Below are 24,331 nucleotides of genomic sequence, written 5' to 3'. Positions count from 1 at the left end.
CGCGAGGACTAGCGCACACCAGGTTGGCAGGCAATGTTAGTGGGTAGCCGCTTGCTCTTGGACAGCCCTTCACATTACGCCATAACCTACTAGGGTCACTTTAGCACCACCCAACCCCGCCTAAGGAATATGATACATATCGCTAATGTAGAGCTGAAATGTAAATGTTAGAACATTACAGGAATACACTACATGAGTGAAATGAGCTACAATAACATATAAGTCATTCACAACACAGTGGGGGTTAAAAAAGTACAATCAATAAAGTTTTTACTTTTGAATCACGTGATACAGTTGTTTTGGTTCATTATAAACCGTCCGCACTTCTACCTGATATGACTACACATGAGCGGCCATTTTTCTGTAGCCTACCTTAGCGCCGTACTCCTGGAGGCTAGAGTTTCCGGAGTAGAGACAGAACTGTGAGTCACTCAGCTGTTCTCTAGTGACAGCAGATCGCGGCGTGTTCGGTCACGTGATGCGTGCTGCCTGCGCAGGCGCAGTTGAGCGGCAGCTTCTTGCCCCTGCTTTATGGCTGCAGTGTGATGGCTGGGGCGCAGGACTCGCTGTCGGGGCTGCTGGAAGAGTTCGTGTCGGGGCAGCAGGACAGTGCGGCGGCGGAGGTGGCCTCAGGTAGGATCCGTGCGGTCTGTGACTGCTCCATGCCCTTTGCAAACTTCATGCTATTTCTATGTAATGCAACTGAAATGTCCTTGTTATTTATAAATAAAGTTTCACTATTGTACAATGTAAAGTTATGCAACTTTTTCATATACTTTATCTTTTTTTTTAATCCATTTGTAAGATCTTTGCTTGTTGTCAGTGAATGGAAACTGGTGTTGTGTTTTGTTTTTTTTCCCTCCTATAACTAGAACATTAATATTTTAACTGCAGCTGACTATTATAAGACTATAACTCTCAGCATTTCCATGTCAGAAGTTGTCATTTTTGGAATAGCTGGTGGATGACATCCATTACGTCTATATACTACACAGCCCTACTCCGGCCATCGGCTGTTTCTTTCCCAGCTCTCCGTCGCGCCCGTCGGCTGTTTCTTTCCCAGCTCTCCGTTGTGGCCCGTCGGCTGTTTCTTTCCCAGCTCTCCGTTGCGCCCATCGGCTGTTTCTTTCCCAGCTCTCCGTTGCGCCCATCGGCTGTTTCTTTCCCAGCTCTCCATTGCGGCCCGTCGGCTGTTTCTTTCCCAGCTCTCCGTTGTGGCCCGTCGGCTGTTTCTTTCCCAGCTCTCCGTTGCGGCCCGTCGGCTGTTTCTTTCCCAGCTCTCCGTTGCGGCCCGTCGGCTGTTTCTTTCCCAGCTCTCCGTTGCGGCCCGTCGGCTGTTTCTTTCCCAGCTCTCCGTTGCGGCCCGTCGGCTGTTTCTTTCCCAGCTCTCCGTTACGGCCCGTCGGCTGTTTCTTTCCCAGCTCTCCGTTGCGGCCCGTCGGCTGTTTCTTTCCCAGCTCTCCGTTGCGGCCCGTCGGCTGTTTCTTTCCCAGCTCTCCGTCGCACCCGTCGGCTGTTTCTTTCCCAGCTCTCCGTCGCGCCCGTCGGCTGTTTCTTTCCCAGCTCTCCGTCGCGCCCGTCGGCTGTTTCTTTCCCAGCTCTCCGTCGCGCCCGTCGGCTGTTTCTTTCCCAGCTCTCAGTCGCGCCCGTCGGCTGTTTCTTTCCCAGCTCTCAGTCGCGCCCGTCGGCTGTTTCTTTCCCAGCTCTCCGTCGCGCCCGTCGGCTGTTTCTTTCCCAGCTCTCCGTCGCGCCCGTCGGCTGTTTCTTTTCCAGCTCTCCGTCGCGCCCGTCGGCTGTTTCTTTTCCAGCTCTCCGTCGCGCCCGTCGGCTGTTTCTTTTCCAGCTCTCCGTCGCGCCCGTCGGCTGTTTCTTTCCCAGCTCTCCGTTCCACTCACCAGTTGTTTGCTTTCCAGCGCTCCTCTCCTGCTGCTGCTGAAATCCGCACAATGCAGACATTGCTTCTGGTGCCAAACACCGGAGGTGATTGTCCCTCTATTTGTTATGTTTTTTTTTTTTTTTTTAATTTTTATAAAGTATTTATCTTTTAAGGGATTGTGCTTTGAAGACCAGTGGTCACTTATCCATCCTTTCAGTGATAACGTCCTTGGAGGTGTGGGTCCTATTGGTAGAACCTGCAGGAAGGGAAATTTGATCCCTGTTAGAATGGAGCGGCAGAAACCACTGCTCTGTTAATTCTCTATGGGGCTTGGTGCCATAAGAATCTCACACTTGCTCCATTCTCCTGAATCCTGACACTTGTGAGTTTAGTCACTGCAGTGCACAGTTTTGGCTTTTTTTTTTTTTTTTTTTTTAACAATAGAAATCCTGTTGTCTCAGGCAACATGTACATTAGCAGCAATGATTGTCCACAAAAAAACAGTGATTTCAATAAGTTTTATTTTTGAAATAATTCATAAAAATATGCATATAAATATTAAAATCAGTAATAATAATAGTAATGATGCTTCAACAAGAGGGACGATATGTAAGCAGAAAATAAAAAATTAATGACTATAAGACGTGCAACAAAGTATATATAAAGCCGTACTGTCTATCAAATTTAAGTTAAATCACATAAAACAGTATATTCCAAATTTTCATGTAAAAAATAAGTATTCCTCTTAAAACTCTCATACGCCCCCTGAGGAAGAATACTGGAAACGTACGTCGGGGTAGAGGGACGATATAGCACACGCACTTTTGGTAATTATCAAACGTTACTTTAAGCACGTTAGCACTTTTTTCTTAAACATTTTGCCGTATTTTGCGGTTTATCCTTATTTATGATTCTGGAGCTGACAGCTTGTATATGTATTTGCATTTAGAAGCATGGTAGCACTTTATCCTCTAGTCAATTAACCTTGTTACATTCAGCTGAATTGCTGAACATGGTGCTGTGTTTCGCCGTTCTTTCGTACTAGAGATCTTACCTCTATTGTGACTCATTGAGCTGATAGCTTGTATATGTATATGCACTTGTAAGCACATTAGCACCTTACCTGGTTTAGCTCATTAATTCTGATATGTTTGGCTGAGTGGATTAATGCTGTGCCATATTATCTGCACTAGAGATTTTAGAATTGACAGTTTTTATTTATATATGTGAACGTGATACCCCTTGGCACCTTGTTCTTTTCAGCCAAATATATCTGTGTGATATACAGCTGAACATCTCTTCTTATTCTGCTCTGTGTCCTTAATTGAGACCATTTGATTTTTGACTTAAATATTTTTATGGGATTTTTGGCTGATCTGCTTCTCCTGCGATTTCTCATGTAATTTATTTTTCAAGTCTGTATATTATAATTTGTACACTAAGACCCTCTGGTCTTTATTGCATTTTTATTCACAGATTTATACTGAATTAGGTTTTAGGTTACATTTCCATGTGGCTTTATTTATAAATTAGCACTTTGCACATTGCACTTTGTTTTTACCTAGATTTTTGATTTAATTTTGGTTCACTTTTATATTACATTTTGTATCAATTTTTTGAGTATACAAGTTTATGCACTTTGCATGTTTAGAATTTTTACATGATTCATGCACATTTTTCTTACCTTGAATCTTATTATTATCAATCTTTATAGGGTCACATGTTTATGTATCTCATTTACTGACTTGTAAAATTTAATAAATTAATCCACCAAAAAAAATAATTATTCCCTTTTATTGAATGTATGAGGGTTTTAAGAGGAATACTTATTTTTTACATGAAAATTTGGAATATACTGTTTTATGTGATTTAACTTAAATTTGATAGACAGTACGGCTTTATATATACTTTGGTGCACGTCTTATAGTCATTAATTTTTTATTTTCTGCTTACATATCGTCCCTCTTGTTGAAGCATCATTACTATTATTATTACTGATTTTAATATTTATATGCATATTTTTATGAATTATTTCAAAAATAAAACTTATTGAAATCACTGTTTTTTTGTGGACAATCCTTGCTCCTCAAATGTTGTTTTGAATTTTATTAACAGTGAATATTGTTTTCAGACCTTTGTTGTTAATTAGCAGCAATGAGCAGACTGACTACCGTATATGTTTTGTACAGTCATGGACAAAAGTTTTGAGAATGACACCAAAGTTATATTTTCACATGATCTGTTGCCCTCTGGTTTTTATTTGTTTGTCTGATGTTTACATCACATACAGAAATATAATTGCAATCATATTATGAGTAGCAAAAGGTTCTATTGACAGTTAGAATGAGTTAATGCTGCAAGTCAATATTTGCAGTGTTGCCCCTTCTTCTTCAGGACCTCTGCAATTCTCCCTGGCATGCTCTCAATCAACTTCTGGAGCAAATCCTGACTGATCGCTGTCCATTCTTGCATAAGCAATGCTTGCATTTTGCCAGAATTTGTTGGTTTTTGTTTGTCCACCCGTCTCTTGATGATTGCCCACAAGTTGTCAATGGGATTAAGATCTGGGGAGTTTCCAGGCCATGGACCCAAAATCTCTATGTTTTGTTCCATGAGCCATTTAGTGATCCCCTTTGCTTTATGGCAAGGTGCTCCATCATGCTGGAGAAGGCATTGTTGGGCGCCAAACTGCTCTTGGACAGGTGGGAGAGGTTGCTCTTGGAGGACATTCTGGTACCATTCTTTATTCATGGCTGTGTTTTTAGGCAAGACTGTGAGTGGTGCGATTCCCTTGGCTGAGAAGCAACCCCACACATGAATGGTTTCCGGATGCTTAACAGTTGGCATGAGACAAGACTGGTGGTAGCGCTCACCTCTTCTTCTCCTAATAAGCTGTTTTCCAGATTTCCCAAACAATTGAAAAGGGGATTCATCTGAGAAAATTACTTTACCCCAGTCCTCAGCAGTCCACTCCCTGTACCTTTTGCAGAATATCAGTCAGTCCCTGATGTTTTTTCTGGAGAGAAGTGGCTTCTTTGCTGCCCTCCTTGAAACCAGGCCTTGCTCAAAGAGTCTCCGCCTCACAGTGCGTGCAGAAGCACTCACACCAGCCTGCTGCCATTGCTGAGCCTGCTTGGCACTGCTGGTAGTCCCATCCCGCAGCTGAAACAGTTTTAAGATACGGTCCTGGTGTTTGCTGGTCCTTCTTGGGCGCCCTGGAGCCTTTTTGGCAACAATGGAAGCTCTCTCCTTGAAGTTCTTGATGATGCGATAGATTGTTGACTGAGGTGCAATCCTTGTAGCTGTGATACTCCTCCCTGTTAGGCCATTTTTGTGCAGAGCAATGATGGCTGCACGTGTTTCTTTAGAGATAACCATGGTTAACTGAAGAGAAACAATGATACCAAGCACCAGCCTCTTTTTAAAGTGTCCAGTGGTGTCATTCTTACTTAATCATGACTGATCGCCAGCCCTGTCCTCAACACCCACACCTGTGTTAATGGAACAATCACTAAAACAATGTTAGCTGCTCCTTTTAAGGCAGGAATGCAATGATGTTGAAATGTGTTTTGGAGGTTAAAGTTCGTTTTCTTAGCCAATATTGACTTTACAAGTAATTGCTGTTAAGCTGATCACTCTTTATGACATTCTGGAGTATATGTAAATTGCCATTAGAAAAACATAAGCAGTAGACTTTGTAAAAATTAATATTTGTATCATTCTCAAAACTTTTGGCCATGACTTTACTGAAGCACCTAATAGCATGTGCAAATGTCATTGTGAGGGCAGGAGGTGGGCTGTGACATCACCGATTGTGAATGGTGGATCCTGTATTATCAGTCATGGTACAGGATGAGAGGAGGTGAGCTGTGGCATAACACAGGATCCACCACTCACAATGGATTGTCAGAGCTCACCTCCTTCTCTTCCTGCACAATTAGAACACAGCGGATGACACAGGATCCACCATTCATAATAGGGGCGGCACGGTGGCTCAGTGGTTAGCACTGCAGTCTTGCAGCGCTGGGGTCCTGGGTTCGAATCCCACCAAGGACACCATCTGCAAGGAGTTTGTATGTTCTCCCCGTGTTTGCGTGGGTTTCCTCCGGGTTCTCCGGTTTCCTCCCACACTCCAAAGACATACAGATAGGGACTCTAGATTGTGAGCCCCAATGGGGACAGTGTTCCTGATGTATGTAAAGTGCTGTGGAATATGTTAGCGCTATATAAAAATAAAGATTTATTTTATTTATTCTTAATGGATTATCAGTTGTGTATAGAGTTGTTACCAGTCATTGCAACCCTGCCTCTGATGATAATGATCCTGCTGAAAAGTCTTCCTAAAATACATGCATCACAAGCACCTGATTTAGGCAATAGTTAATTTACTGATAACTTCTTTTTTAAATTAATAGTTTCTATGGATAAATCCATGTCTGCGGGCGTTTGCCATAATATGGGACTAAACATTAGGGGCAGACAGGTCATATATATGTATACAATCCCTGTAATATAGATATAATCAGTGACACCAGCGGTGTATGAGGTCTGTGTCGTCCCCCCGGGTTTCCTGTTTGTTTCTTATCTCAGTAACACAAGTAATAATCCGTTTCCTGCACAACTGAAAAATAATTTCCTGTCGTTAAGTGGTTAAAATGATGTAAGGCCTTGTGCACACTGCCATAAATACAGCGCCGTATGCCCCCTGGACATCAGGCACCCTGTCAGTGGATTCCTACTCTCTGATCCACGGGCGGCATTAATCAGGGTCTGGCTTCATTCTTGCAGATGTGGATGTTTTCCTCTGAAGTGGATGGGGACTTGGTGTCTTGTATGACAAGTCGGAGGCTGGTACGTGGTGTCTTCTCCTCACTCCGATCCCTGACATCAGGGGTGTCCAATTCATTTTCACCAAGGACCACATTAGCATTATGGTTGCCTTCAAAGGGCCCCTTGTAATTGTAAGGGCTCATGGAGATCTCCATGCAACAAGATACGAGCGTGCACTGCAATGCACATACTGGCCACAGACTATACAAGAACTGTCCCTGAGTAGAAAATCTAGTTGACAACTGTTCCTGGCTAGTAGGGGTATACGTCACCTGTCCCCGGGTAGTAGGGCTATAGGATAGCTGTCCCTGAATAGTAGGGCTACATGACAGCTGTTCCTGTTTAGCAGGGCCGAGGGTGCTGTCCCCGGGCTGCAGCAGGGCATATATTCATGATTCCCTCAATGAATTGTAGACACACACACACACACACACACACACACACACACACACACACACACACACACACACACACACACATACATATATCGATAGATATATCTCACACACACCTGGCAGCATTCATGCTGCCCCAAACCATGACACTACCACCACCATGCCTGTCTGTAGGCAGGACACACTTGTCTTTGTCCTCTTCACCTGGTTGCAGCCACACAAACGTGACACAATCTGAACCAAATAAGTTTATCTTGGTCTCATTAGGCCACAGGACATGGTCCCAGTAATCTATCACTTTTGTCTGCTTATATTCAGCAAAATGCGGGATTTTTTTGTTCATCATCAGAGTGTTTCCTGTCTTGTTAAACTGCTGTATGGTCTTGGCCACTGTACTGCAGCTCATTGTCAGGATGTTGTCAATCTTCTTATCGCCTCGGCCATCTTTATGTAAGGCATCAATTCATTTTTTTCAGATCCTCAGAGAATTCTTTGCTATGAGGAGCCATGATGAACTTCCAGTGACCAGTATAAGAGAGTGTGTGAGTGATAACACCAAATATAACACCCCTGCTCCCCACTCACACCTCAGACCTTGTAACACTAATGAGACACATTACACTGGGGAGGAAGAAATGGCTAACTGGGCACAATTTGTCCATTTGTCTCTTAGGGGTGTACTCACTTTTGTAGCCAGAGGTTTAGACATTAATGACGTTGAGTTATTTAGAGGACACCATATTTCCCCTGTTATACGAGCTGCGCACTGACACCGCACATTGTATCACAGGGTCAGATCTTCAGTGTTGTCCCATGAAAAGATATAAATATATATTTACAAAAAATGTGAGAGGTGTACTCATTTTTGTGATATGCTGTGAACATGTTGGGCGTTATTGTCCTGTCCATACAGACAGCATTGGACGTTATTCACATCAGAAATTGCCATCAAGGCCAGTAACATTGAAATGTGCGCAGGAGAGCACCGATGTCACCTGATCTGGCCCGATCTGTCACTACAAAGGCAGGATGCAGCTCGTGTCAAGCTTTAGTGCATGAATCAGCCGTATAGTGTCGCTTATCTGTTGTCCGAGCCCTGTGCATGTCGGAAATAAAGTCATAATAAAGTCTCTATATAAAAGGATTACAGTTAAAACCAGAAGTTTCCTTCCGCTCTCTATAAAGACACATCTGCAGGTTTTCCCCTCCATTCTCTATACAGACACATCTGCAGGTTTTCCCCTCCGTTCTCTATACAGATACATCTGCAGGTTTTTCCCTCCGTTCTCTATAAAGGCACATCTGCAGGTTTTTCCCTCTGCTCTCTATACAGACAAATCTGCAGGTTTTTCCTTTCGCTCTCTATACAGATACATCTGCAGGTTTTTCTCACTATCTGACATGAAATCAGAATAAACCTTTCCCACTTTAGGTCAATTAGGAACCAAAATTATTTCCATTTGCCAAATGCCAGAATAATGAGAGAGAGAGAGAGAGAGAGAGAGGGAGAGAGAGAGAGCGAGAATCTTTTAAGGCATTTTTATTACTTTCTGCCAAGTCAAAAGTTTACTTACACTAAGTACTATGCCTTTAACAATATGGGACAGCTCATATGATGATGTCATGTCTTTAGAAGCATCTGATTGGTTTATTGGCAACATCTGAGTTAGAGGCACACCTGTGGATGTATTTTAATGCACACCTGAAACACACGGCTTCTTTGTGTAACATCATGGGAAAGTCAAAAGAAATCAGCCAAGATTTCATCAAGAGAATTGTGGACTTGCACAAGTCTATTTCATCCTTGGGTGCGATTTCCAGATACCTGAAGGTGCCTGGTTCATCTGTACAAACAATTATATGCAAGTACAAACAAGATGGGAATGTTCAGCCATCATACCACTCAGGAAGGAGACTGGTTCTGTGTACCAGAGATGAGATGAGTGTGCTTTAGTCAGACATGTGCATATCAACCCAAGAACAAAAGCAAAAGACCTTGTGAAGATGCTGCCGGAAGCTGGTAAGATTGTGTCATTATCCATAGTGAAATGAGTACTGTATCAACATGGGCTGAAAGGCCACTCTGCCAGGAAGAAGCCATTACTCCAAAAGAAACATAAAAAAGCCAGATTGTTTGCAAATACAGGAGCAAAGACCTTTTGGAGACATGTCCTGTGGTCTGACGAAACTAAAATTTGAACTGTTTGGCCATAATGACCATTGTTACCTTTTGGAGGAAAAAGGAGAAGCTTGGAAGCCTAAGAACACCATCCCAACTGTGAAACACGGGGGTGACAGCATCATGTTATGGGGTTAATTTTCTGCAGGAGGGACTGGTGCACTTCACAAAATAGATTGCACCATGAGGAAAGAAGATTATGTGGCAATACTGAAGTGACATCTCAAGACATCACCCAGGAACTTAAAGCTTGGGCGGAAATTGGTCTTCCAAAATGGACTGTGACTCGAAGCTACTGCCAAACTGGTTACAAAGTGGCTTAAGGATAACAAAGTCAATGTTTTGGAGTGGCCATCACAAGACCCTGATTTCAATCCTATTGAAAATTTATGGGCAAATAGCGGAAAAGGCCGGTGTGAGCGGCAACCTACAAACATGGCTCAGCTACACCAGTTCTGTCAGGAGGAATCGGCCCAAATTCCACCAACTATTGTGAGAAGCTTGTGGAAGGAGATCCAAAACGTTTCACCCAAGTCACACAGTGTAAGGACATCCCTGGAGATCAGCTGCTCTTGGTCCCGCCGGCAGCAGCAGGCAGGTGGAGCTGCTCCGTCTTCTGATAGATTCCATGGCTGGGTACTGCACATTTATCATCGAGTGCAATCTGCCATTATATAGCAGCAGTTGTTAAAAGTCTGGAAGACTTAAATTGCAATTTTTAAACAGGAAATAGCATTTGATTTTTACAGATAATACAATTTGGTGGCTCCGTATGGGATATGGTTCTCCCTTTTCTCCATGCATAGATTGTCCATGAAAATATAAAAAAAATCACTCCTGCACGTTTGTCTTGAATAACATTGGTTTGAGTGCCGTCCGTTTTTTTTCATGGACCGCTCTCGGACCCAAAATATGGTCGTGTGAACTTTGCATCAGTGTGCACTTTTTCTGGAAAAAAAAATGCATGGAAAATAAACAGTAGCATTTTTAATTAAATAATCTGCTTCAAATTTGCAAAAATACCCCATAATTATCTGAGCAATTGCAAGTTTTGGTATGGACTCCTGCAGGAAACACTGCATGTTTGCACATGGGGACATGACCTCATGTATCATACCATTCTGATCCCGGGAGGCTACAACATCTAAGGAGGCTATTCTGCCACAATGTAAATCTCCTGATGAGCTCCGTACACAAAAAAGACTGAGAGAAACGCGTCGAGATCTTTTTGATGTGAACGTATAGAATGTCTTAGGGCACCTGTCAGTAAGAAAGATAAGATAAGTGCTAATATATATGTCTTAAACCCTTTTGCTCATATTGAACATAAAGATCCCTGCAACTGATGATAGGGAATATAGGGCATGTAAGGGTAAGCCGCCGAGGAATGGGGGCATCGAAAAAATAAGGATGTACTCCAATGCAAGGTAGGAGCAAGTGGATTGAGGGACAGTTTAGTGGAAATATATATATAAACTGTCATTTTAATGCTCCTACTCAGTATGAAGTAATTTTGTACATTCTTATACATATATTTATACCTCTATAACAGTCATGGCGAACCTTTCACAGGCCGAGTGCCCAAACTGTAGCCCTAAACCCATTTTTTTCCTCCGAAGTGCCAACCAATCCTATTATGTAAATAGTTGATTTTAACCTTACCTTTGCAGTCTTCTCTTCTCTCCAGCAGGGGGCATCACGCTCATGCTTACCACACATTGAAGCTGAGCCCCTGCCCTTTCCAGACACAGCAGTTGATGTTTCTGGAAAAAATTGCAGCATATTAGACAGAGATTTTAGCCTGGAATGCAATCAGATGTCACCCTGTAATCCACATCTACATTTACATTTCAAAGTCTGAACATCCTGAAAACCCATAAAGACGTACGAGTTGCTTCCCCCAACCCCCCCCCCCCTTCATTGCTTCATTGTGTAGTTATGCCTCCCTGCCTGGCCACTTTTTGGTAAACATGTCCCCCATCCTGATATATATTTCCTGCATTCTGGTATATTTGTCCCCATCATGGCCCCATCCTGGTAAATGTACCCCATCCCGGCATATTCCCCATCCTGGTAAATGTACCCCATCCTTTTAAATGTACCTCATCCAGGCATGTTCCCTTATCCTGGTAAATGTCCCCGTTCCTGGTAAACGTACCCCATCCTCGTAAATGTACCTCATCCTGATAAATGTCACCCTTCCTGCTAAATGTTCCCCATCCTGGCATGTTCATGTACCCCATCCTGGCATGTTTCCCCCTATCCTGGTAAATGTATTCCCCATCATGGTAAATGTACCCCATCCTGGCATGTTCCCCCATGCTGTTAAATGATCCCATCCTGGTAAATGTACCTCATCCAGGCATGTTCCCTTATCCTGGTAAATGTCCCCTTTCCTGGTAAATGTACCCCATCCTGGTAAATGTCACCCTTCCTTCTAAATGTTCCCCATCCTGGCATTTTTCCTCATCCTGGCATGTTCATGTTTCCCCCCCATCCTTGCAGCCATGTTTTCCCCCATCCTTGCAGCCATGTTCCCCCCCATCCTTGCGTGTTTCCCCCATCCTTGCAGCCATGTTTGCCCCCGTGCTCTCCATGTTTGCCCCCGTGCTCTCCATGTTTGCCCCCGTGCTCTCCATGTTTGCCCCGTGTTTGCCCTGTCCCCCGTGCTCCATGTTTTCCCCGTGCTCCATGTTTGCCCCGTGCTGGCTCTGTCCCCGTGCTCCCATGTTTGCCCCGTGCTCCCATGTTTGCCCCCATGCTGGCTCTGTCTCCCGTGCTCTCATATTTGCCCCCATGATGGCTCTGTCCCCCGTGCTCCCATGTTTGCCCCGTGCTGGCTCTGTCCCCCGTGCTCCATGTTTGCCCCGTGCTGGCTCTGTCCCCCGTGCTCCATGTTTGCCCCGTGCTGGCTCTGTCCCCCGTGCTCCAGGTTTGCCCCGTGCTGGCTCTGTCCCCCGTGCTCCAGGTTTGCCCCGTGCTGGCTCTGTCCCCCGTGCTCCATGTTTGCCCCGTGCTGGCTCTGTCCCCGTGCTCCCATGTTTGCCCCGTGCTCCCATGTTTGCCCCCATGCTGGCTCTGTCCCCGTGCTCCATGTTTTCCCCGTGCTGGCTCTGTCCCCGTGCTCCCATGTTTGCCCCGTGCTGGCTCTGTCCCCGTGCTCCCATGTTTGCCCCGTGCTGGCTCTGTCCCCGTGCTCCCATGTTTGCCCCGTGCTCCCATATTTGCCCCCATGCTGGCTCTGTCTCCCGTGCTCTCATATTTGCCCCCATGATGGCTCTGTCCCCTGTGCTCCCATGTTTGCCCCGTGCTCCCATGTTTGCCCCGTGCTCCCATGTTTGCCCCGTGCTCCCATGTTTGCCCCGTGCTCCCATGTTTGCCCCGTGCTGGCTCTGTCCTCCGTGCTCCCATGTTTGCCCCGTGCTGGCTCTGTCCTCCGTGCTCCCATGTTTGCCCTGTGCTCTTTCCCTGTCTGTCTCTTTCCCTGTCTGTCTCTTTCCCTGTCTGTCTCTTTCCCTGTCTGTCTCTTTCCCTGTCTGTCTCTTTCCCTGTCTGTCTCTTTCCCTGTCTGTCTCTTTCCCTGTCTGTCTCTTTCCCTGTCTGTCTCTTTCCCTGTCTGTCTCTTTCCCTGTCTGTCTCTTTCCCTGTCTGTCTTTCCCTGTCTGTCTCTTTCCCTGTCTGTCTCTTTCCCTGTCTGTCTCTTTCCCTGTCTGTCTCTTTCCCTGTCTGTCTCTTTCCCTGTCTGTCTCTTTCCCTGTCTGTCTCTTTCCCTGTCTGTCTCTTTCCCTGTCTGTCTCTTTCCCTGTCTGTCTCTTTCCCTGTCTGTCTCTTTCCCTGTCTGTCTCTTTCCCTGTCTGTCTCTTTCCCTGTCTGTCTCTTTCCCTGTCTGTCTCTTTCCCTGTCTGTCTCTTTCCCTGTCTGTCTCTTTCCCTGTCTGTCTCTTTCCCTGTCTGTCTCTTTCCCTGTCTGTCTCTTTCCCTGTCTGTCTCTTTCCCTGTCTGTCTCTTTCCCTGTCTGTCTCTTTCCCTGTCTGTCTCTTTCCCTGTCTGTCTCTTTCCCTGTCTGTCTCTTTCCCTGTCTGTCTCTTTCCCTGTCTGTCTCTTTCCCTGTCTGTCTCTTTCCCTGTCTGTCTCTTTCCCTGTCTGTCTCTTTCCCTGTCTGTCTCTTTCCCTGTCTGTCTCTTTCCCTGTCTCTGTCTCTTTCCCTGTCTCTGTCTCTTTCCCTGTCTCTGTCTCTTTCCCTGTCTCTGTCTCTTTCCCTGTCTCTGTCTCTTTCCCTGTCTCTGTCTCTTTCCCTGTCTCTGTCTCTTTCCCTGTCTCTGTCTCTTTCCCTGTCTCTGTCTCTTTCCCTGTCTGTCTCTTTCCCTGTCTGTCTCTTTCCCTGTCTGTCTCTTTCCCTGTCTGTCTGTCTCTTTCCCTGTCTGTCTGTCTCTTTCCCTGTCTGTCTCTTTCCCTGTCTGTCTGTCTCTTTCCCTGTCTGTCTGTCTCTTTCCCTGTCTGTCTGTCTCTTTCCCTGTCTGTCTGTCTCTTTCCCTGTCTGTCTGTCTCTTTCCCTGTCTGTCTGTCTCTTTCCCTGTCTGTCTGTCTCTTTCCCTGTCTGTCTGTCTCTTTCCCTGTCTGTCTGTCTCTTTCCCTGTCTGTCTGTCTCTTTCCCTGTCTGTCTCTTTCCCTGTCTCTGTCTCTTTCCCTGTCTCTGTCTCTTTCCCTGTCTCTGTCTCTTTCCCTGTCTCTGTCTCTTTCCCTGTCTCTGTCTCTTTCCCTGTCTCTGTCTCTTTCCCTGTCTCTGTCTCTTTCCCTGTCTCTGTCTCTTTCCCTGTCTCTGTCTCTTTCCCTGTCTCTGTCTCTTTCCCTGTCTCTGTCTCTTTCCCTGTCTCTGTCTCTTTCCCTGTCTCTGTCTCTTTCCCTGTCTCTGTCTCTTTCCCTGTCTCTGTCTCTTTCCCTGTCTCTGTCTCTTTGTTTCCCTGTCTCTGTCTCTTTGTTTCCCTGTCTCTGTCTCTTTGTTTCCCTGTCTCTGTCTCTTTGTTTCCCTGTCTCTGTCTCTTTGTTTCCCTGTCTCTGTCTCTTTGTTTCCCTGTCTCTGTCTCTTTGTTTCCCTGTCTCTGTCTCTTTGTTTCCCTGTCTCTGTCTCTCTCTTTCTTTCCCTGTCTCTGTGTCTGCCTCTTTCCCTGTCTCTTTCTTTCCCTGTCTGTGGCTGCCTCTTTCCCTGTCTGTGGCTGCCTCTTTCCCTGGCTGCATTGTGACACGTCAACATTCCATATAAGGGCGTGGCTGCGCATTCTTCTGAAGTTCTGGCTGCACTGTGGCTCCCAGCTCCATTCGCTTTAATGGAGGCAGTTTTTTTGGTGAATAACTGTAAAGCGCGGGGTTAAAATTTCCCCTCAAAACATAGCCTATAACGCTCTCGGGGTCCAGAAGTGTGAGTGTCCAAAGTTTTGTGGCTGTAGCTGCGACGGTGCAGATGCCAATCCCGGACACACACGCACGCACACGCACGCACACACACACACACTCACTCAGCTTTATATATTAGATCAGCTAACTGTGTGCATTGAGACATGTAGTGTTTGGTTGCTTCTAATGTAGTTTTTTTCATGAGTTTTTTTTGACCCTGAATTGAGAAGGGAAAGTGAGGGTGAAGGAAAGGGAGAGCCGCCGAGGAATGGGGGCATCGGTCAAATAAGGATGTACTCCATTGGTAGGCAGGAATATATTCTAAGAGGATAAGAATAAGGGAAAGGTAATAAAAAAACCCTCCCTTTTACCTCTTGATCTGCATTGATTATTTAAACTATCTGAGTAATAATCTTATACATCCTTCTTCACCTCTCTAGTGTCCTATGGAAATTGATTAGGAAACTACTTTGTCAAGATTCATGGTGTGATTTTTTGTTTGTTGTTTTGAGTTTAGTTTTTAAAAGTATATTAATAAAATGTAAATTTTAATAATAGGTATATTCTTTCATGAAGACATAACCTCAAGCCACCAAAAAATGCATCAAAATGGTGCAAGGCGTGGTGAATGTGGGACAACTTGCCTTGCAGGAATAAAAAGTTGTGGGAAAAACATTTGCCCCCTGTAAGATCCACCAGTTGTATAAAATTATTCTGCAAAACGTCGATTTTCTAGGATGCGATGATCTTGTTTCTTGTTGACTGGTACACCCTGTACTCGCCTCCTCTATATACCTGGTGGAGCCTCACATGTGACGTCCCAGGTAGCTCACACGCAATGGAGCAGGTTTCCGCCGTCTGTCTGAATCCTCTGCAAACAGCTCATTTGCTTGAACAAAAGGTAACCCACACCACCGCGGCTGACGAGCGGCGGGAATACAATCTGCTAATTGCTAATGAAGAAACGGCTGCACGCTGCTCACCGCTTGGCTCATGGATCTGCGATACCAGTCTGGAGCTAATTACTGCACAATTACAAAAGTATGCAAAAATGTGTTTCAGAAAATTAAAAAAAATATGAAAAACTTCTCAGAACATAAAAAGATCTTGGTTTAAAGCTTTTTTTTTATATATATATATATATATATATATATATATATATATAATCTATATATATCTATAAGTATGTATATATATTGTGGTCAGGAAGCCATTTGGGGGTTTGCAACTAGAATGGAAAATGCATCTATGCTCCCCGTGTTCTTGACATTTTATATTGGTCCAGCTATTGCAAAACTACGGCTCTCAGCAAGTCTTATACGAGATTGCTCACTTCCTGACGTGGATGCTCCAGGCTGTAGGATTGGATGTGCAGCGAGGAACAGCATGGCTGGATATGCTGGAAGTGTGCATCGTTAGAGTTGGATTTGCTTGACGTTACCTGTTGTAGCATGGAATACCAGAGCTGAGTATGCTGAACTGCGCGTGGGAGAGTACCACTGAATATGCTGGACAGTGCATGGAAGGGCACTATTGGACATGCTGGACGGTGCATGGAAGGGCACTATTGGACATGCTGGACAGCGCATGGAAGGGCACTGCTGGATATGCTGCACAGTGCATAAAAGGGCACTGCTGGATATGCTGCACAGTGCATGGAAGGGCACTGCTGGATATGCTGCACAGTGCATGGAAGGGCACTGCTGGATATGCTGCACAGTGCATGGAAGGGCACTGCTGGATATGCTGCACAGTGCATGGAAGGGCACTGCTGGATATGCTGCACAGTGCATGGAAGGGCACTGCTGGATATGCTGCACAGTGCATGGAAGGGCACTGCTGGATATGCTGCACAGTGCATGGAAGGGCACTGCTGGATATGCTGCACAGTGCATGGAAGGGCACTGCTGGATATGCTGCACAGTGCATGGAAGGGCACTGCTGGATATGCTGCACAGTGCATGGAAGGGCACTGCTGGATATGCTGCACAGTGCATGGAAGGGCACTGCTGGATATGCTGCACAGTGCATGGAAGGGCACTGCTGGATATGCTGCACAGTGCATGGAAGGGCACTATTGGACATGCTGGACAGCGCATGGAAGGGCACTGCTGGATATGCTGCACAGTGCATGGAAGGGCACTGCTGGATATGCTGCACAGTGCATGGAAGGGCACTGCTGGATATGCTGCACAGTGCATGGAAGGGCACTATTGGACATGCTGAACAGTGCATGGAAGGGCACTGCTGGATATGCTGAACAGTGCATGGAAGGGCACTGCTGGATATGCTGCACAGTGCATGGAAGGGCACTGCTGGATATGCTGCACAGTGCATGGAAGGGCACTGCTGGATATGCTGCACAGTGCATGGAAGGGCACTGCTGGATATGCTGCACAGTGCATGGAAGGGCACTGCTGGATATGCTGGACAGTGCATGGAAGGGCACTGCTGGATATGCTGGACAGTGCATGGAAGGGCACTGCTGGATATGCTGGACAGTGCATGGAAGGGCACTGCTGGATATGCTGCACAGTGCATGGAAGGGCACTGCTGGATATGCTTCACAGTGCATGGAAGGGCACTGCTGGATATGCTGCACAGTGCATGGAAGGGCACTGCTGGATATGCTGGACAGTGCATGGAAGGGCACTGCTGGATATGCTGGACAGTGCATGGAAGGGCACTGCTGGATATGCTGGACAGTGCATGAAAGGGCACTGCTGGATATGCTGCACAGTGCATGAAAGGGCACTGCTGGATATGCTGCACAGTGCATGGAAGGGCACTGCTGGATATGCTGGACAGTGCATGGAAGGGCACTGCTGGATATGCTGGACAGTGCATGGAAGGGCACTGCTGGATATGCTGGACAGTGCATGGAAGGGCACTGCTGGATATGCTGGACAGTGCATGGAAGGGCACTGCTGGATATGCTGGACAGTGCATGGAAGGGCACTGCTGGATATGCTGGACAGTGCATGGAAGGGCACTGCTGGATATGCTGGACAGTGCTTTGAAGAGCACTGCTGGATATGCTGGACAGTGCTTTGAAGAGCACTACTGGACATGCTTGATGGTGCATGGAAGGGCCTGGCTGAACGGCTCGTGGAAGAGCACTACTGAATATGCTTGATGGTGCTTTCAAGAACACTGCGAGTGGAAGGGCACGGCTGGACGAAGCGTGGAAGGGCACGGCTGGATGAGCTAGACGTAGCCTGTAGCAGAACCCTAGAGGAAGGTTTGTCAAGAAACTCAACTGGATGGAGAATTGGAGCCTGTGAAGAGGATGCCCAATGTCCTAGAGATATTGTGAAATTCACAAGACCTCTCTCTGGTTTCTAGGGAGGACATATCCACCCCCAACACTGAGATAAGTATGTCTAGGGAGAGAGAAACTAATTTTAACTGGATGAAGAAAGCGAGAGATGCCACTATATATATATATATATATATATATATATATATATATATATATATATATATATATATATATATATATATATATATATATATATATATATATATATATATATATATATATATATATATATATATATATATATATATATATATATATATATATATATATATATATATATATATATATATATATATATATATATATATATATATATATATATATATATATATATATATATATATATATATATATATATATATATATATATATATATATATATATATATATGTATGTATATAGTTAGGTCCAGAAATATTTGGACAGTGACACAATTTTCGCGAGTTGGGCTCTGCATGCCACCACATTGGATTTGAAATGAAACCTCTACAACAGAATTCAAGTGCAGATTGTAACGTTTAATTTGAAGGTTTGAACAAAAATATCTGATAGAAATTGTAGGAATTGTACACATTTCTTTACAAACACTCCACATTTTAGGAGGTCAAAAGTAATTGGACAAATAAACCAAACCCAAACAAAATATTTTTATTTTCAATATTTTGTTGCGAATCCTTTGGAGGCAATCACTGCCTTAAGACTGGAACCCATGGACATCACCAAACGCTGGGTTTCCTCCTTCTTAATGCTTTGCCAGGCCTTTACAGCCGCAGCCTTCAGGTCTTGCTTGTTTGTGGGTCTTTCCGTCTTAAGTCTGGATTTGAGCAAGTGAAATGCATGCTCAATTGGGTTAAGATCTGGTGATTGACTTGGCCATTGCAGAATGTTCCACTTTTTTGCACTCAAGAACTCCTGGGTAGCTTTGGCTGTATGCTTGGGGTCATTGTCCATCTGTACTATGAAGCGCCGTCCGATCAACTTTGCGGCATTTGGCTGAATCTGGGCTGAAAGTATATCCCGGTACACTTCAGAATTCATCCGGCTACTCTTGTCTGCTGTTATGTCATCAATAAGCACAAGTGACCCAGTGCCATTGAAAGCCATGCATGCCCATGCCATCACGTTGCCTCCACCATGTTTTACAGAGGATGTGGTGTGCCTTGGATCATGTGCCGTTCCCTTTCTTCTCCAAACTTTTTTCTTCCCATCATTCTGGTACAGGTTGATCTTTGTCTTATCTGTCCATAAAATACTTTTCCAGAACTGAGCTGGCTTCATGAGGTGTTTTATAGCAAATTTAACTCTGGCCTGTCTATTTTTGGAATTGATGAATGGTTTGCATCTAGATGTGAACCCTTTGTATTTACTTTCATGGAGTCTTCTCTTTACTGTTGACTTAGAGACAGATACACCTACTTCACTGAGAGTGTTCTGGACTTCAGTTGATGTTGTGAACGGGTTCTTCTTCACCAAAGAAAGTATGCGGCGATCATCCACCACTGTTGTCATCCGTGGACGCCCAGGCCTTTTTGAGTTCCCAAGCTCACCAGTCAATTCCTTTTTTCTCAGAATGTACCCGACTGTTGATTTTGCTACTCCAAGCATGTCTGCTATCTCTCTGATGGATTTTTTCTTTTTTTTCAGCCTCAGGATGTTCTGCTTCACCTCAATTGAGAGTTCCTTAGACTGCATGTTGTCTGGTCACAGCAACAGCTTCCAAATGCAAAACCACACACCTGTAATCAACCCCAGACCTTTTAACTACGTCATTGATTACAGGTTAACGAGGGAGACGCCTTCAGAGCTAATTGCAGCCCTTAGAGTCCCTTGTACAATTACTTTTGGTCCCTTGAAAAAGAGGCGGCTATGCATTACAGAGCTATGATTCCTAAACCCTTTCTCCGATTTGGATGTGAAAACTCTCATATTGCAGCTGGGAGTGTGCACTTTCAGCCCATATTATATATATAATTGTATTTCTGAACATGTTTTTGTAAACAGCTAAAATAACAAAGCTTGTGTCACTGTCCAAATATTTCTGGACCTAACTGTATGTATGTATGTATATATATATATATATATATATCACCCCTACACCATCACACCTCCTCCTCCTTGCTTCACGGTGGGAGCCAGGCATGTGGAGTCCATCCGTTCACCTTTTCTACAAAGACACGGTGGTTGGTTCCAAAGATCTCAAATCTGGACTCATCAGACCAAAGCACAGATTTCCACTGGTCTAATGTCCATTCCTTGTGTTCTTTAGCCCAAACAAGCCTCTTCTTCTGCTTGTTGCCTGTCCTTAGCAGTGGTCTCTTGGCAGCTATTTTACCATGAAGGCCTGCTGCACAAAGTCTCCTCTTAATAGTTATTCTAGAGATGTGTCTGCTGCTAGAACTCTGTGTGGCATTGACCTGGTCTCTAATCTGAGCTGCTGTTAACCTGCGATTTCTGAGGCTGGTGACTCGGATAAACTTATCCTCCGCAGCAGAGGTGACTCTTGGTCTTCCTTTCCTGGGGCGGTCCTCATGTGAGCCAGTTTCTTTGTAGCGTTTGATGTTTTTTGCCACTGCACTTGGGGACACTTTCAAAGTTTTCCCAATTTTTCGGACTGACTGACCTTCATTTCTTAAAGTAATGATGGCCACTCATTTTTCTTTACTTAGCTGCTTTTTTCTTGCCATAATACAAATTCTAACAGTCTATTCAGTAGGACTGTCAGCTGTGTATCCACCAGGCTTCTGCACAACACAACTGATGGTCCCAACCCCATTTTATAAAGCAAGAAATCCCACTTATTAAACCTGACAGGGCACGCCTGTGAAGTGAAGACCATTTCTGGTGACTACCTCTTGAAGCTCATCAAGAGAATGCCAAGAGTGTGCGAAGCAGTAATCAAAGCAAAAGGTGGCTACTTTGAAGAACCTAGAATATAAGACGTATTTTCAGTTGTTTCACACTTTTTTTTTTTTTTTTTTTTTTTTTTTTAAGTATTTCATTCCACATGTGTTAATTCATAGCTTTGATGCCTTCAATGTGAATCTACAATTTTCAGAGTCAAGAAAATAAAGAAAACTCTTTGAATGAGGTGTGTCAAAACATTTGGTCTGTACTGTATGTGTGTGTGTGCACGTATATGTGTAATATGTATACATGTATGTATGTGTGTGTGTGCGTGTATGTATGTGTATAAATATATATATATATATATATAGAATATATATATTAAACACACATTTCCTTTCCGTGGAAAGATAAAATTGTGATAGGAAATATAGCAGTAAAATCTTTCACCTCTGACCTCAAGCTGCGACGATATCCTGAAAGTTGGGGGATCTCCTTTTTCTGAAAATTTAAGCCACATTTCATAGCCCTGTGATTAACACAGAAAATGCTACAATATGATACTTATTCAATGCCAGGAAGACACGTTGCTGAGCAGGATTGTTCTATGTTTCATTGGAGTTCTTCCCTGCATAAATTTGAGCCATTTCCTTGACACGAATTTAGTACTTTCTTTTGTTAGCCCTTTTATTTTATGTACTTGTATATATTGTATTGTTCCCCTTTGTAACAAGTTTTATATATTTTTATAAACCCTGCCTACTTTTTGGATAAAATATATAAAATGTAATAGCTTTGTTCCTCTTGCTCTATAAACTATATCCCTGAAGCCATACGCTACCTGTAATAGGTGTCCAATTTACCTGTATAGCAATTCGTGGTGGCAGCTCATAGTTTTTCTTGGATTATTGTGGAGCTTGGCAGTGACTGTACTGTGTTGGAGATATAGATATACCGTATATAGATATACCGTATATAATTATCAGTTGCGAATGTACAATATGCTCACTGTGAGTTCCCCAATAATCTTCTGAGGTCTCGTGCAATAATCGTCAGTAAATTACACAACTGTCCTGACGATAGGGGGCAGTAGAGTGCTGTTCGTGATACCTTGCTACTTAGGCCTTTTTAGGCCACTTCAGGCCCATTCATGTGTATCGTAGCATGATGCAAGCAGGAGCAGAGGGATATAGGCCACCGGAGAATGGAGGGCCAGGACAGGTTAGCACCGTATTAGCTGCGAGGCATAGCCAGCAGTTGTAGTTTTGCTACAGCATAGGCTGCTTTCACACTATGTTTTTTTAACATGCGTCATGAACGTTTTTTTAAAAAAAACTGATCCAGTGCAAATGAGTTTTCATTTCAATGCATTTGCAATGGACTCGCGTCAACATGCATTTGCGTGCGTTATAGTGAGGATCCAGCGACTTGCAGTTTTTTTACTTTTTGCAAAAATGCTACTTGTAGCGTTTTTGAGCTGCGTCCAAATACTGCAAATTGCTGGATCCTGACTATACTGCATGCAAATGCATGTGAACGCTGACATGCTGATAGACAGGATCCTGCTTGCTCTACTGAGCATGCCCAGAAACCAGCCTGGCGTGATCAGTCCCTCTCTCCCCCTCCCTCTCTCCCCCTCCTGAGAGCGGTGGACGCTCGTAACCAAGGTAAATATCGGGTAACCAAGCAAAGCGCTTCTTAGTTACCCAATGTTTACCTTGGTTATGTGTGCAGGCAGCCCGGCTCCTAGCAGCTGCGGGCTCGTAACCAAGGTACGTATCGGGTATTCAAGGTAAGCACTTCACTTAGTTACCCGATATTTACCTTGGTTACAGCTTACCGCAGCTGTCAGATGCCGGCTCCCAGTCTTTCACGTTCAGTTCCCCTCACTCCCGATCACATGACTCCAATGCCCGCCCATAAACGTCAAGTGACAGGATCCTGCAAAATAACACATGCGTTTTTCTTTGCAAAAACAGGATCCGCTTTTGCAGCAAAAAAACGTTCATGACGCATGTTAAAAAAACGTAGTGTGAAAGCAGCCTTAGGAGGAAGATGAGAAGTTTGTTTTTTTTTTTTTTTTAATATAGCTTCAGGCATCAATTTTGGTCAATATGTCTCTGCAAAAACCTGCTGTAATCAGTACACATTATTGTAATCAGCCCTTGGTGCTTTAATGCCATAGGCCTAAGGCATGTGCAGTATGGGATCGGAGATTTCTGTGCATCTGAGATCCTCTCCTACTTTTTCCAGCCAGGAGGGCATGTGGATGCTGCGGCCAAACTCTGGCCTTAGTGATCATTGATGGATGTGCCACTGCTGCGGTTAGTTATCGGTTGCAGCATGCAGATGTTAATCAGTCTCTGCACTATGTATATGTATGCATGTAAATTTTATACCTGTATTTTATGCTTTCTTGACGTTGCCGTCTGTTTTGTGTTTTTTTTTTTTGCAGGTGTGAAGGATGGGACGTTCACAGTGTTACAGGTGGTGGAAGCTCTCGGGTAAGTCGGCATGATTTTTCACCTTCTGTGACAGTGGCTTGGTGGTCGGATAATAATAAATCCCATCTCTGTATTCATGGTATAGTATTTGTCATTATATTCATGTATCAGGAAGCTTAGGATGAACATACTAAATAGAAGTGCATGAAAAACCTAATATCCCCCCCCCATTAGGGTATATGCACTAAATGTTTTTGGAGAACTAAAAACTGCTGGAACTTGCTCTAGAGGGGAACTTGCTCTAGAGGGGGAACTTGCTCTAGAGGGGGAACTTGCTCTAGAGGGGGAACTTGCTCTAGAGGGGGAACTTGCTCTAGAGGGGGAACTTGCTCTAGGAGGGGGAACTTGCTCTAGGAGGGGGAACTTGCTCTAGAGGGGGAACTTGCTCTAGAGGGGGAACTTGCTCTAGAGGGGGAACTTGCTCTAGAGGGGGAACTTGCTCTAGAGGGGGAACTTGCTCTAGGAGGGGGAACTTGCTCTAGGAGGGGGAACTTGCTCTAGGAGGGGAAACTTGCTCTAGGAGGGGAAACTTGCTCTAGGAGGGGAAACTTGCTCTAGGAGGGGAAACTTGCTCTAGAGGGGGAACTTGCTCTAGGAGGGGGAACTTGCTCTAGGAGGGGGAACTTGCTCTAGGAGGGGGAACTTGCTCTAGAGGGGGAACTTGCTCTAGGAGGGGAAACTTGCTCTAGGAGGGGGAACTTGCTCTAGAGGGGGAACTTGCTCTAGAGGGGGAACTTGCTCTAGAGGGGGAACTTGCTCTAGGAGGGGAAACTTGCTCTAGGAGGGGAAACTTGCTGTAGAGGGGGAACTTGCTGTAGAGGGGGAACTTGCTCTAGAGGGGAAACTTGCTCTAGAGGGGAAACTTGCTCTAGAGGGGAAACTTGCTCTAGAGGGGAAACTTGGTCTAGAGGGGGAACTTGGTCTAGAGGGGGAACTTGGTCTAGAGGGGGAACTTGGTCTAGAGGGGAAACTTGGTCTAGAGGGGGAACTT

General features: G+C 44.6%; 1 protein-coding gene across 2 annotated transcripts in view; it reads left to right on the top strand.

Moving 5' to 3' along the window:
* The first annotated feature begins 495 nt into the window (after positions 1 to 495).
* MMS19 (MMS19 cytosolic iron-sulfur assembly component) overlaps positions 496 to 24,331 on the top strand; it is a 209,237-nt gene continuing 185,401 nt past the window's right edge. For both annotated transcript variants that reach the window (XM_075348390.1, XM_075348389.1), the window contains exons 1-2: positions 496 to 633; positions 23,292 to 23,340. In XM_075348390.1, coding sequence (XP_075204505.1) covers positions 546 to 633; positions 23,292 to 23,340 — 137 coding nt within the window. In that variant the 5' untranslated portion in view covers positions 496 to 545. The remainder of the gene's footprint in view (positions 634 to 23,291; positions 23,341 to 24,331) is intronic.

Source organism: Anomaloglossus baeobatrachus, chromosome 5 (genome assembly GCF_048569485.1).
Source record: "Anomaloglossus baeobatrachus isolate aAnoBae1 chromosome 5, aAnoBae1.hap1, whole genome shotgun sequence".
In the NCBI taxonomy this organism is placed as follows: domain Eukaryota; kingdom Metazoa; phylum Chordata; class Amphibia; order Anura; family Aromobatidae; genus Anomaloglossus; species Anomaloglossus baeobatrachus.
Note: the sequence above shows the minus strand (reverse complement) of the source record. Positions and strands in the feature narration are given on the sequence as shown.